At 58.0% G+C, this 13068-nt stretch overlaps 2 protein-coding genes across 5 annotated transcripts in view; both read left to right on the forward strand.

Moving 5' to 3' along the window:
* Positions 1-8446, forward strand: part of VPS51 (VPS51 subunit of GARP complex) — a 24392-nt gene extending 15946 nt beyond the window's left edge. For 2 of the 3 annotated variants that reach the window (XM_030918159.1, XM_010363944.2), the window contains 8 exons: positions 4319-4465; positions 4541-4760; positions 4933-5650; positions 6020-6235; positions 6444-6662; positions 7214-7335; positions 7426-7513; positions 8063-8446. In XM_030918159.1, coding sequence (XP_030774019.1) covers positions 4333-4465; positions 4541-4760; positions 4933-5650; positions 6020-6235; positions 6444-6662; positions 7214-7335; positions 7426-7513; positions 8063-8323 — 1977 coding nt within the window. In that variant the 5' untranslated portion in view covers positions 4319-4332 and the 3' untranslated portion in view covers positions 8324-8446. Of the gene's footprint in view, positions 1-4318; positions 4761-4932; positions 5651-6019; positions 6236-6443; positions 6663-7213; positions 7336-7425; positions 7514-8062 lie in introns of all 3 variants that reach the window. The other variant, XM_010363943.2, reaches the window with a different exon arrangement.
* TM7SF2 (transmembrane 7 superfamily member 2) lies at positions 8338-13018 on the forward strand. Of its 2 annotated transcripts, none has more exons than XM_030918160.1 (10): positions 8338-8801; positions 9236-9432; positions 9547-9631; positions 9963-10157; positions 10235-10338; positions 11494-11613; positions 11694-11862; positions 12097-12177; positions 12258-12380; positions 12675-13018. In XM_030918160.1, the coding sequence occupies exons 1-10, from the start codon at positions 8363-8365 to the stop codon at positions 12833-12835; spliced, it is 1674 nt and encodes a 557-aa protein (XP_030774020.1). In that variant the 5' UTR covers positions 8338-8362; the 3' UTR covers positions 12836-13018. The 2 variants fall into 2 exon arrangements, with proteins under 2 accessions (XP_030774020.1, XP_010362244.2); XM_010363942.2 differs by having other exon boundaries at positions 8340-8801; positions 9547-9601.
* Positions 13019-13068: the final 50 nt, after the last annotated feature.

Here is a 13068-nt window from a genome sequence, read left to right on the forward strand (position 1 = left end):
AGAGGTTAGAGACCAGTCTGGCCAACATGGTGAAACCTTCTCTACTTAAAGTACAAAAATTAGCCAGGCGTGGTGGCGTGTGTCGGTAATCCCAGCTACTCAGGGGGCTGAGGCAGGAGAACCGCTTGAACCTGGGAGGTGGAGGTTGCAGTGAGCTGAGATTGTGCCACTGCACTGCAGCCTGGGTGACAGAGGGAGACCCTGTCCCAAAAAAGGAATGAGATTTTTTTCTTTGTGACCTACCACATGGAAAGGTTTGGATATATTTTATGGCATTGTGTGGGAAAAACGCAAACTGTGTGCTTCCTGTGCCGTCACATCGCCACAATCATGACCGCAGAAGAGTTCTGTGACCAGCTGTGTTGGGTCTCTTCCCCACACACCAAGCAGCAGACACCCGCTGCGTGCACTCTGATTTAATTCCAAAACTATTTACCCAGAGATAGCATCAGATTCCATGAGTTGAGAGCTCAGTCCCCAAGTCTGCCTCCCCCCACCTTCAGGCACTAGCTGCAGGTCGGGGCCTCGGGCCTCCAGAACTTCTGACCAACTGGCTCCAGGTTGGGGTTTCCACAACTCCCTCTTTGGGCTCAATTTGCTGGAGCGGCTCACAGAGCTCAGGAGAACACGTTTACCAGTGTATTACAAAGGATGTTACAAAGGGTACAGATGAAGGGTACAGGGCGAGGTGTAGGGGAAGGAGCGTGGAGTTTCCATGCCCTCCCTAGGCGTGCTACCCTCCAGGAGCCTCCAGAGCTGAGATCACGCCACTGCACTCCAGCCTGGGCAACAGAGCAAGACTCTTTCTCAAAACAAAATGAAACAAAACAAAACAAATCTCCTGTTACACATACACATTTCTGTCTTATCCTTTCGCCTTCCTTTATGAACATTGTTGGTACGTTCAATGGAATTAGAGAAATTAGTTGGGAAATGTTGGCAATTGTTGGACATGAGATGATAGTGGCTTAGAAAGAAAATGTTGCAGGTAGACCTTCCATGACTTGGTAATGGATTGATTACTAGGTATATTAATCCGCGTTCATACTGCTGTAAAGGACTGTCTGAGACTGGGTAACTTATAAAGGAAAGAGGTTTAATTGACTCACAGTTCACAGCATGACTGGGGAGGCCTCAGGAAACTTACAATCATGGCAGAAGGTGAAAGAGAAGGCATCTTCTTCACAAGGCAGCAGGAAGAAGTGCCAAGCGAAGCAGGGAGAGCCCCTTATAAAACCATCAGATCTCGCCAGGCGCAGTGGCTCATGCCTGTAATCCCAGCACTTTGGGAGGCCAAGGTGGTCCTACCACGAGGTCAGGAGATCGAGACCATCCTGGCTAACGGTGAAACCCCGTCTCTACTAAAAATACAAAAAACTAGCCAGGCGTGGTGGCGGGCGCCTATAGTGCCAGCTACTCCGGAGGCTGAGGCAGGAGAATGGCGTAAACCCAGGAGGCGGAGCTTGCAGTGAGCTGAGATTGTACCACTGCACTCCAGCCTGGGCAACAGAGCGAAACTGTCTCAAAAAAAACCCAAAAAACCAAAACCCATCAGATCTCGTGATAATTCACTATCACGACAACAGCATGGGGGAAGTGCCCCCGTGATTCAATTCCCTGGTCTCTCACTTGACACATGGGGATTATGGGGATTACAATTCAAGACGAAAGTTGGTTGGGGACACAAAGCTTACCCATATCACTAGGTGAAAGACGAGTAAGAATCAAAGGTTACTTCCGAAAGGCCAAGGGTTTTGTTTTGGAGGTGTCACGTGTAAGCTCTTTGTGCACTGCCCCCATCAACGTGTTAAACAGGTCCTTAGGCAGCGCTCTGGTCAGGACAGGAGGCAGAAGTGTCTCAGTCACCACAGCTGCAGGATTGGATGAGACCTCTCAGGAGAGGGAGAGCAGAAGGCATAGACTGTGCACAGAAGTCTGTTTGCTTTGCAGACTTAGAGGGAGTTGATGTTTGCTTTTATTCTCTCCATGAAGTATGTGTATGAAGCAGGGTCCCAGTTGAGAGTCAGTGAGCACGTATTGGAGGTTTTGTTGTTTTTGTTTGTTTGTTTGTTTGTTTGTTTTTTTTTGAGACGGAGTCTCGCTCTGTCGCCCGGGCTGGAGTGCAGTGGCCGGATCTCAGCTCACTGCAAGCTCCGCCTCCTGGGGTTACCGCCATTCTCCTGCCTCAGCCTCCCAGTAGCTGGGACTACAGGCGCCCGCCACCTCGCCCGGCTAGTTTTTTGTATTTTTTAGTAGAGACGGGGTTTCACAGTGTTAGCCAGGATGGTCTCGATCTCCTGACCTCGTGATCCGCCCGCCTCGGCCTCCCAAAGTGCTGGGATTACAGGCTTGAGCCACCGCGCCCGGCCTTTTGTTTGTTTTTGAGACAGAGTGTCGCTCTGTCCTCCAGGCTGGAGTGCAGTGGGATAATCTCAGCTCACTGCAACCTCTGCCTCTCAGGTTCAAGTCATTCTCCTGCCTCAGCCACCCGAGTAGCTGGGATTACAGGTATACCACGATGCCCGGCTAATTTTTGTATTTTTAGTCGAGTTGGGGTTTCGCCATGTTGGCCAGACTAGTCTTGAACTCCTGACCTCAAGTGATCCACCTGCCGCAGCCTCCCAAAGTGCTGGGATTATAGGCGTGAGCCACTGAGCCCAGCCTTGTATTGGAGTTTTGAGGACTGAGGAGAAAATTTTACTTTGGAAAATGGGAAAATAGACCCACTAGAAGCTTTGGAAGGATGGCTGGGCAGTGTGGAGTGCCACTTTGGGACTTCATGTCATAAAATTTAAAGGGAGACTAGTTGGGTTGATTGGTTCAGGTGCCAGGGGTAAGTGGCTCATTGGGCTTAACCTGCACTAGGGTTTTGTCTGACAAGTAATGGAGGCGGGTGGAGCTAGAGAGGCAAGGGAGCTTGCAAATGTGTGATGATGCTGATGGAGGACCCCAAATTCTGAGAGGAGTGAGGGGGAAGGAAGTGAAGCCATGAGGGGCGTTGTGAACAGGGACCAAGTGCTGGTGTCAGTGTGCCCAGACTTCCTGCAGAGGCCAACGGATTGTCAGAAAGGGCAGAAAGGGGAGTGGCCCGAATAATGAAGGCAGCAAGGCTTAAGGCTGAGATTTTAGAGGGGGCAGTTCTTGGTGATGGCAAGGAGAGGGTAGATCAGAAAAGGCAAACGCAAGAATAGGTGGAATTGGCTGGCCGCGGTGGCTCATGCCTGTAATCCCAGCACTTTGAGAGGCCGAGGTGGGTGGATCATGAGGTCAGGAGATCGAGACCATCCTGGCTAACACGGTGAAACCCCGTCTCTACTAAAAATTAAAAAAAAAAAAAAAAAAAAAAAAAATTAGTGGTGGTCACCTGTAATCCCAGCTACTCGGGAGGCTGAGGCAGGGGAATGGTGTGAACCCGGGAGGCGGAGCTTGCAGTGAGCCGAGATCGCACCATTGCACTCCAGCCTGGGTGACAGAGTGAGACTGTCCCAAAAAAAAAAAAAAAAAGTATAGGTGGAATTGAGGCAGTCAGTGAACAGTCAGGAACGTTTGAAGGCTCATCCATGTGGATGTGCACAAGGAGGTGACAGGAGGGGGACAAGAGGAGGCAGTGATTGGGAACTGAGAGGAGTGGCAGAGGACAGTAGAGACAGCAAAGAGGAGGGTTGTGGCTTGATGGCATGGTCTTCCGAGAAGCCGAGGTTTTGAAGAGAGGAGATCTAGGCATGATTTAGAAGTATGAAGGGACCAGGCTCCCAGGCACCTGGTGTGTGAAAGGAAGAACAGCCTCCCTAGGCAGGATTCTATCAGGACCAAAGGGAAAGGGCCCTTCAGAGAAGACAGCCCATGTACTGGAACACATGTGAAAGGCTTTGGGAGGTCTGGAAAGGAGATAAGGGTGAACAAGAATGTATTGCCTCCTCCGGGCAGTGCACTGGGCATGCAGATGCGCCTGGGAGCCAGCGGTCCCTGCCTTAGCTGCTTGTGGTCTGATGGAGTAATTGAGGCACAGTGGTGGCAGCTGGCTAAGCACCTGTGGCCTGCTTCGGATCTGGACTTCTTGTGCGGGCTGGCTCTCCTGGGCACCAGGGCTAGGGGGTTACAGGGGGTATGTGAGTGACGCCTGCTTTGGGAACATAAACCCCCTTCCCCTGCCCCCATGTGCGCTGTGACCCGTGCCCTCGCAGTCCTTTCTCTCGAATCATCCATGCGCCCCTGGAGCAAGCTGGGGCGTCTGTGAAGGGGTGGGTGAGAACGGGCTGAGGTTGCGCCTGCCCCGCAGTCACCCGCTCTCCCCTCTCCCCCGCCCCTGCCGTCCTAGACACCATCCGGAAGATGAAGAACGATTTCCGGAAGATGGAGGATGAGATGGACCGGCTGGCCACCAACATGGCAGTGATCACGGACTTCAGCGCGCGCATCAGCGCCACGTTGCAGGACCGCCACGAGCGCATCACCAAGCTGGCAGGTGGGCACCGCCAGGTGGGGCCTGCAGTGGGCCTTTCCTGGGGCTCTGGGGCTAATGTCACCCTCCGTCCCCCAGGGGTCCACGCGCTGTTGAGGAAGCTGCAGTTCCTCTTTGAGCTGCCTTCGCGCCTCACCAAGTGCGTGGAATTGGGCGCCTACGGGCAAGCGGTGCGCTACCAGGGCCGCGCGCAGGCCGTGCTGCAGCAGTACCAACACCTGCCCTCGTTCCGCGCCATCCAGGACGACTGCCAGGTCATCACGGCCCGTCTGGCCCAGCAGCTGCGGCAGCGCTTCAGGTGTGGCCCCTCTGCCCTGACCCCAGCGCTCCCACCGGCCCCAAGCCCCATCTATGCCCGGCTCCTGGGCCCTCCTGGAGCTGTCGCCCTGCCCTGTGCTTTGCTTTCCTGCTCCTGCCCCATCCACCGGCACAGCCCCAGCCCTGCCCTTCACTACCTCTCCCTCCTGCAGGGAGGGCGGCTCAGGCGCCCCGGAGCAGGCGGAGTGCGTGGAGCTGCTGCTGGCCCTGGGCGAGCCTGCGGAGGAGCTGTGCGAGGAGTTCCTGGCACACGCCCGCGGCCGGCTGGAGGAGGAGCTGAGAAGCCTGGAGGCCGAGCTGGGGCCCTCGCCTCCGGCTCCCGACGTGTTAGAGTTCACCGACCATGGAGGCAGTGGCTTCGTGGGCGGCCTCTGCCAGGTGGCGGCGGCCTACCAGGAGCTGTTTGCGGCCCAGGGCCCAGCAGGTGCCGAGAGGCTGGCGGCCTTTGCCCGGGAGCTGGGCAGCCGCTATTTTGCGCTGGTGGAGCGGCGGCTGGCGCAGGAGCAGGGTGGTGGTGACAACTCGCTGCTGGTGCGGGCGCTGGACCGCTTCCACCGGCGCTTGCGGGCTCCCGGGGCCCTGCTGGCCGCTGCTGGGCTCGCAGAGGCTGCCACGGAGATCGTGGAACGAGTGGCCCGCGAGCGCCTGGGCCACCACCTGCAGGGTCTCCGGGCGGCCTTCCTGGGCTGCCTGACCGACGTCCGCCAGGCACTGGCAGCGCCTCGAGTGGCTGGGAAGGAGGGCCCTGGCCTGGCCGAGTTGCTGGCCAATGTGGCCAGCTCCATCCTGAGCCACATTAAGGCCTCTCTGGCAGCAGTGCACCTTTTCACCGCCAAAGAGGTGTCCTTCTCCAACAAGCCCTACTTCCGGGTACGCCTCCTCTTGGGTGTTCCTTATTCAACCTGCCGGTTGACCCTCCAAAACCTTATATACCAGTGCTTGGGAAACTGGGGAAACCAGGCACTCTGGGTGTGGTTTCAGGTTCTTATGCACAGTCTGGGGGGGGGGGGGGGAAGGTTCGGGGATCTGCAGCTGGGCTGAGAAGCAGGGCATGGTGGGGTCCCCAGTGTTGACTTTCTCTGCCCCCACTCAGGGAAGCTGCTACAGGGTACTTAGAATGCAGGATGATGCTGTCCCTTGCAGAGGGGGCTGGGGCACTTAGAGCCCCAGCAGAGGGTCATTAACAGCCTTACCTGGAAGAGGGGACCTGCTGTGGACCTGGGCACCTTCTCCTTGCAGGGTGAGTTCTGCAGTCAGGGTGTCCGTGAGGGCCTCATTGTGGGCTTCATCCGCTCTATGTGCCAGACGGCTCAGAGCTTCTGTGACAGCCCTGGGGAGAAAGGGGGTGCCACACCACCTGCCCTGCTCCTGCTGCTCTCCCGCCTCTGCCTGGACTACGAGACGGCTACCATCTCCTACATCCTCACTCTCACTGATGAACAGTTTCTGGTGCAGGTGAAGCACTAGCTCCTAGTCGGGCAGGGAATGGTGGTGCGGGGAATGCAGGTGGCTGGACAGTACCCTCATGGCCAGAACCCGGACCAGCTGCCTGTGTGTACCCCAGCCTCCACCTTGCCCAATCTGTGCCCAGCTTCTGGTTGGCAGTGGCCCCTGAGCTGCCCCCCCATACCCACTCCCTCTGTCCTCTGCCTCTTTGGCTCAGGATCAGTTCCCAGTGACGCCCGTGAGCACACTGTGTGCAGAGGCCAGGGAAACGGCACGGCGGCTGCTGACCCACTACGTGAAGGTGCAGGGCCTGGTCATATCACAGATGCTGCGCAAGAGCGTGGAGACTCGGGACTGGCTCAGCACTCTGGAGCCCCGTAATGTGCGGGCCGTCATGAAGCGGGTGGTAGAGGATACCACTGCCATCGACGTGCAGGTGCTGCCCAGGCTGGCTGGGGGAGCCCTGACGCAGGCTGGGGGTGCTGTCCCTTCAAGAGGGGCTGGGGAAGCAGAGGATCACTAGCAGTCTCTGCCTGGAGGAGGGGATGTGTATCTGGGCTTCTCATGGGGCCAGTTCTGTAGCCAGGGCATCCGTGAGGGAACCCCAGGGGAACAAGTCTCCAAGGATGAAGACGAAAGGGGCTGGGCAGTGCCTATGTCCACGGTCTTGTTCCTCCTCAGCCCAGGACTATGACATCTTCGCCCCTATTTTACCTGTGGAGAAGCAGAGGCTCAGGGTTACCCAGGAAGTCAGGGCAGGGTTGGTGCTGGTGCCGATGCTGAAGCTGAAGATTAGGCCTCAGACCAACTCTTGTGTCCTGCCTTTGCCCCACTCCACTGGTTCTATAAATAGCGACCACGTACCTACTAAATAGCAGGCCTTGTTCTTGTAATGCTTGAGTAGCTGACTTAGGGCATCCTCAGCACCGATGGGCTGGTGGTTTCCCCTGGCTCTGGCTTCCTTGCAGTACCTCTTTTTACCACCAGGTGGGGCTTCTGTACGAAGAGGGTGTTCGCAAGGCCCAGAGCAGCGACTCCAGCAAGAGGACCTTCTCCGTGTACAGCAGCTCTCGGCAGCAGGGCCGCTACGCCCCCAGCTATACCCCCAGGTCTGGCTGGTCAGCGGAGCCCCAGGGGAAAGGGACAAAAGAGGGCGAAGGTGCAGAGCGGGCTCTGATTCCTTGTCTCCCCCAATCCAGTGCCCCGATGGACACCAACCTCTTGAGCAATATCCAGAAGCTATTCTCTGAACGTATTGATGTGTTCAGCCCTGTGGAGTTCAACAAGGTCCGACTTCCAGCGTGACTCAGACTTCCAGGGAGCCCGGGGAGGGTTGTCTGGAGCAGCCCCACACCTGCCCAAGGAGCTCCAGGACTCTGACCAACTGGGGGTGACCCTGACCCTCCAGTCTCTGTCTCTAGGGCTGTTTTTTAGGTAGTACAGAGTGCCCTGCCCCCAAATCCCACAGCCGTTGTCCCAACCTTGGTGTGTGCCCAGCCTGAGTCTCTGGGTGCTGACCTGGGATGACTCTGCCCTCGTCCTTATCCCCACAGTAGTCTTGAGGCCTTCCCAGGGTTTTCTCTTCACCCATGGTTCCTGCCCCACCTCACCCCAAGCTCAGGGATGCCTCTGATTGCTGGGCCCTACCTGTCCCCTGCCCGCCAGATGACGGCGCTAATATTGTATCCCTCCGCTCTTATCTGGCCCTGGAGACTTTCTGCCTCATCCCAGCTACTTCCGTCGTATGTCTCCCCGGCCCCTGCTTGGAACTTGGGTGACCCTCCCCCCCTCAACAACTGCTGTCCCCAAGCTGCATCCCTGTATACCTGTCTGCAGGTGTCGGTGCTTACTGGCATCATCAAGATCAGCCTGAAGACGCTGCTGGAGTGTGTGCGGCTGCGCACCTTTGGGCGCTTCGGGCTGCAGCAGGTGCAAGTGGACTGCCACTTTCTGCAGCTCTACCTGTGGCGTTTTGTGGCCGACGAAGAACTGGTGCACTTGCTGCTAGACGAAGTGGTGGCCTCGGCTGCCCTGCGCTGCCCAGACCCTGTGCCCATGGAGCCCAGTGTGGTCGAGGTCATCTGCGAGCGCGGCTAGGCGCAGCCGCTGCCATGCACAGGCCTGTCCCGGTGCCCCATGGCACCCAGGCTCTGGTCTCCGGCCCAGTGGTCCCCGCAGGCAGGAGTCAGGACCTACCTAATAAACGTGTGGCCTCCTCCTCTCGCTTGCTGGGCGGGCCTTTCCAGGGGCGGGGTTTCGAAGCTGAGGCTTCTGCGGCACCCGCGTCGAGTCCGCCCCCGAGTGCCGATTGGCTGGTGTGCTGGGCCCAGAATGGGCAGGGGGCGGGTCCACTTAAAAACCCTGGGACAAGAGCGGTCCTTGTCTGCACTCGGTGTTCAGGCAGGTGCAGGCGCCGCAGGGCCGGTTCCTCCGCGCGGCCGAGTCCATCTCCTGGGAAATGGGGCGGACAGTGTTTCCTTGATCGACAGTTGTGAGCGCCCTCTCTCCGGCGGAGCGGAGACCATGGCCCCCCCTCAGGGCCCCCGGGCCCCGCTGGAATTCGGAGGGCCCCTGGGTAATGGGGCAGAGAGAAGGGACCTGGGGCAAAGACTGAGCGAAGGAGAGCTGGAGGGGGTGAACTAAGAGCGGGGACAGGATCTGAGGATGGAAGGTTTTGGGGGTGTCGGAGGCAGAGGGACCCGGGGGTTTGCAGCGAAGGTGTCTGGAGAGGGAGAGCTGAGCAGGGGTCGGTTTTGGGGGCTGCAGAACGGGGATTTATGGTGTCAACTGGGAGCAGGAGGAGGGTCCTCGAGGGGGGAGCGGGGGACCAAGATGGACGCCTGGGAAGGGAACTGGGAGGCAGCAGGGTGCCTGAGGGCTGAGGAGGGGTGCAGAGGCACACTCTGGGAATGCCGAAAGGGTCCCGCAGAGACGTCAGAGCGCCCGTGGGGGACGGGGGGGACCTGGGGCGCTGGGGGCGGACGCCCGATGTGATGGCCCATCCCGCAGGCGCCGCGGCTCTGCTGCTGCTGCTGCCCGCCACCATGTTCCACCTGCTCCTGGCAGCCCGTTCGGGCCCCGCGCGCCTGCTGGGTCCACCCGCGTCCCTGCCTGGGCTGGAGGCGCTGTGGAGCCCACGGGCGCTGCTGCTGTGGCTCGCCTGGCTCGGCCTGCAGGCGGCGCTCTACCTACTGCCGGCGCGCAAGGTGCGGGCGCCACTCGCGGACGCTCGGGGAGGGCGGGGTAGGGAGGAGGGAGGCGGAGGGGCTCGGCGAGGGAGAGGACGCCCCGGGCCTTATCAGAGCCCCTTGGACCCGCAGGTGGCTGAGGGGCAGGAATTGAAGGACAAGAGTCGCCTGCGCTATCCCATTAACGGTGCCTGGGGGACGGGCCCTCGCGCTGGAGTTAAGCGGCCGGGGGGTGGAGCTCCAGCCCTAGCGGGGAGGTCCACGGAGATTGGCCCCAACCCCAGGCTCCTTTGTATGCCTCTCTTTGTGAGCCCCAGGACAGACGCCGGGGGCTCTCCCTAAGCCCCTCGTCCCCACACCCTTACCCCATTTACTGCTACTCCCGTGCACCACAACAGTGCCTGGGGTGATCCTCTGAAGGCCAGGGTGGCAGCCTAATGCTTGGGGCAGCGTCTGCGGCTCCCCTGAGTTTTGGGCTCTGTGTGTGTTCGCGGGGTGGGGATGTGGAGGCGCGCAGCCCCAGGGCTCACTGTGTGCTGTGGTTTTAGGCTTCCAGGCCCTGGTGCTGACAGCCCTGTTGGTGGGGCTGGGAGTGTCAGCGGGGCTGCCTCTGGGGGCGCTCCCGGAGATGCTCCTGCCCTTGGCTTTTGTCGCCACCCTCACCGCTTTCATCTTCAGCCTCTTTCTCTACATGAAGGCGCAGGTAGCCCCAGTTTCGGCCCTGGCACCTGGGGGGAACTCAGGTGAGAGGGGTTCTAGGGGTGGAGATGGAGGCAGATCGGGGCGTCTGCCTGTACATTCACTCTCCAATATTCTCCAGGCAATCCGATTTACGACTTTTTTCTGGGACGGGAGCTCAACCCTCGTATCTGTTTCTTCGACTTCAAATATTTCTGTGAACTGCGACCTGGCCTCATTGGCTGGGTATGTTGGGCTTGACTGAGCTGGCCTAAGGCCAGGGGGAGGGTTAAGGTGGGTAAGCAGCGCTTGGGCAGGGCAGGGCCAAAACTGTGCAGACACGAATCATTAATCATTCCTATTCCACAAACATTTGTTAAATCCGCCTGGGCCCTAGGCACTGCTCTAGGTACTGTGAGACAAAAATAAAGTTAGAGGCAAGAAAAACGTCTTTGCCGCAGAGAGCCTACATTCTGGTGGGAAAGACAGACAAAACATAAGTAAAGTATATATAGCATGTCAGGGATGATGTTAGGAGAGCACGTGCAATTCTCAACAGCAGTCAAGCACAAAATCTATTTCCAGGGAGTGACTGCATGCTACTTGGTGGTCAAAGCAGTGCACAACCTGAAATTGATCACTGGGTTTAGCAACCTACCCGTCACTGGTGGCCTTGACAACATTCCAACTGTGATCTCTGGTTCTGTGGCCAAGATGACCCAAAGAGACCCTTGGGCAAGGCCTCTCCTGTTGCCCTGGAAATTATCTTACCCGAGGCAGGAGTGCCAAGTGCCCACGCTGGATCTGGGCCCTGGCCTGACAACACTTTCTGAGGCCACTTTCTCATCTGTGAAATGGGATAAAATTAAAGCTTTCTCCTAAGATTACTGGGAAGATTAGAAGAGGTAATCTGTATGACAGAACAGAGCTCAGTGTAAAATGCAGGCACCCAGCACAGGGTTGCTCTGGCTAGCCACCACTGAGCACGTACCACTTGCTAGGGACGCTGTGGAGGACTTCAAACACGATGATGCCATTGAGTCATGACAGGCCCATGATTGTTCCCATTTTTCACACAGGGGTGGGGAAAGTAGGCTATGGAGAGGGCAAGCAACCCGCCCAGGTGATGCTGAGATTTGAAACCAGCTCTGTTTGAGCTCTGAAGCCTCAGCCCCCAACTGCTCCCTGGGCTGCTCTCTGCAAGACCTTAAGACAGACAAGGCAAGAAGAAACAAGCTGCGGACACCTCCCTGTCTAGTCTCTGTCCTTGGGTCCAAGGCCTGGATCCACTTAACAAAGGGTTGGAGTGTAACTGACAGCTGAGAAGGGCAGAGGTTAGCCACTGCTCTGCCCACGGCTGCCACCTCTGTGGAGACGATTGCCCTGTTCCCCCTCCCCCAGGTCCTCATCAACCTGGCCCTGTTGGTGAAGGAGGCAGAACTTCGGGGCAGTCCCTCACTGGCCATGTGGCTGGTCAATGGCTTCCAGTTACTCTATGTGGGTGATGCCCTCTGGCACGAGGTGAGGCTGGACTGGACGAGGGTGGGTGTCTGAGGGCCACATGGGGACTATGCCAGTGTGTCTGGGTCTTGTCCTTGCAGGAGGCCGTCCTCACCACCATGGATATCACACATGACGGGTTTGGCTTCATGCTGGCATTTGGGGACATAGCCTGGGTGCCCTTCACCTACAGCCTGCAGGCCCAGTTCCTGCTGCGCCACCCGCAGCCTCTGGGGTTGCCCATGGCTTCTGCCATCTGCCTCATCAATGGTCAGTCAGGAAGGGGCAGCAGGCTGGGCCCATCTTTCCCCTCTCCTTTTCATTCATGGTCTGTTTACATGCACACCACATAGGTGCTAACCCCCAGGGTCCTCTCTAAAGCCAGGGGTGGGGTCCTGGGTGTCCAGGCAGAGTCTGGGCTGCAGATAGGTTGGGCAGAAGGTCATGCTCAGACAGGAGGCTGTAACCCTTGACCCTGACCACTTGTTCACACTCTCTCACCAGCTATTGGTTACTACATCTTCCGTGGGGCGAATTCCCAGAAAAACACTTTCCGAAAGAATCCTTCTGACCCCAGAGTGGCTGGTGAGCTGGGTCTCTAGGGCCATGGGTGAGGTGGGGCTGCTGGGCTTCCTGGGAACTCCCCACCTGCTATCTTTCTCCAGGGCTTGAGACCATCTCTACAGCCACAGGGCGGAAACTGCTGGTGTCTGGGTGGTGGGGTATGGTCCGCCATCCCAACTACCTTGGAGACCTCATCATGGCTCTGGCTTGGTCCTTGCCCTGTGGTGAGTGCCCCATGTGGATAGGGGCAGGAACATATGGGGGGAAGGGGTGGCTCAGCGACCATAGGATGCCTACCTTGGGTATGCACCAGAGAGAGTAGTCAGAGAGCTGGGATGGACCCAGTGTGTGGCTGGGGCACACCTCTGTGCCAACCTAGTACGGTATGCCTAGATACAGACCCTGGAGCTTTTGCTGCTGAGCCCTGATGCCCACATGAGCCATTAGGTGTGGAAATGTTTGCGAACTGAGGGGTAGAGGGGGCTGGCAGCGTGGTCACAGAGCCTCCTTCTCTACAGGGGTGTCACACCTGCTGCCCTACTTCTACCTCCTCTACTTCACCGCGCTGCTGGTGCACCGTGAGGCCCGGGATGAGCGGCAGTGCCTGCAGAAGTACGGCCTGGCCTGGCAGGAGTACTGCCGGCGTGTGCCTTACCGTATCATGCCCTACATCTACTGAGGCGACTCCACCACCCCACGTGGGGGCATATGCCCACTCATCCACCAGCACACCCAGGACCAGGAGCCTGGACACACTTGGGACTCAAGGGCTTGTACCCCACCCGGCCCTGAGGATGAACAGCCTCAGAGAAGAGGTGGTTTAGAGCAAGGAAAAAAAATGAAACCAGTGACCAAAATCGGAGATGCTCTTCCTCCTTTGGATGAACACTGGGAACCCTTGGTGTGCTTCTC

The sequence above is a fragment of the Rhinopithecus roxellana genome, chromosome 15 (assembly GCF_007565055.1).
Source record: "Rhinopithecus roxellana isolate Shanxi Qingling chromosome 15, ASM756505v1, whole genome shotgun sequence".
Lineage (NCBI taxonomy): Eukaryota > Metazoa > Chordata > Mammalia > Primates > Cercopithecidae > Rhinopithecus > Rhinopithecus roxellana.

Coding starts and splice junctions, on each gene's coding strand:
- TM7SF2 (XM_030918160.1), top strand. CDS start 8,363: ATGGCACCCAGGCTCTGGTCTCCGGCCCAGTGGTCCCCGCAGGCAGGA. Junction 9,433..9,546: donor ACCTACTGCCGGCGCGCAAG/GTGCGGGCGCCA, acceptor TTGGACCCGCAG/GTGGCTGAGGGGCAGGAATT. Junction 11,863..12,096: donor TGCCATCTGCCTCATCAATG/GTCAGTCAGGAA, acceptor CTCTCTCACCAG/CTATTGGTTACTACATCTTC.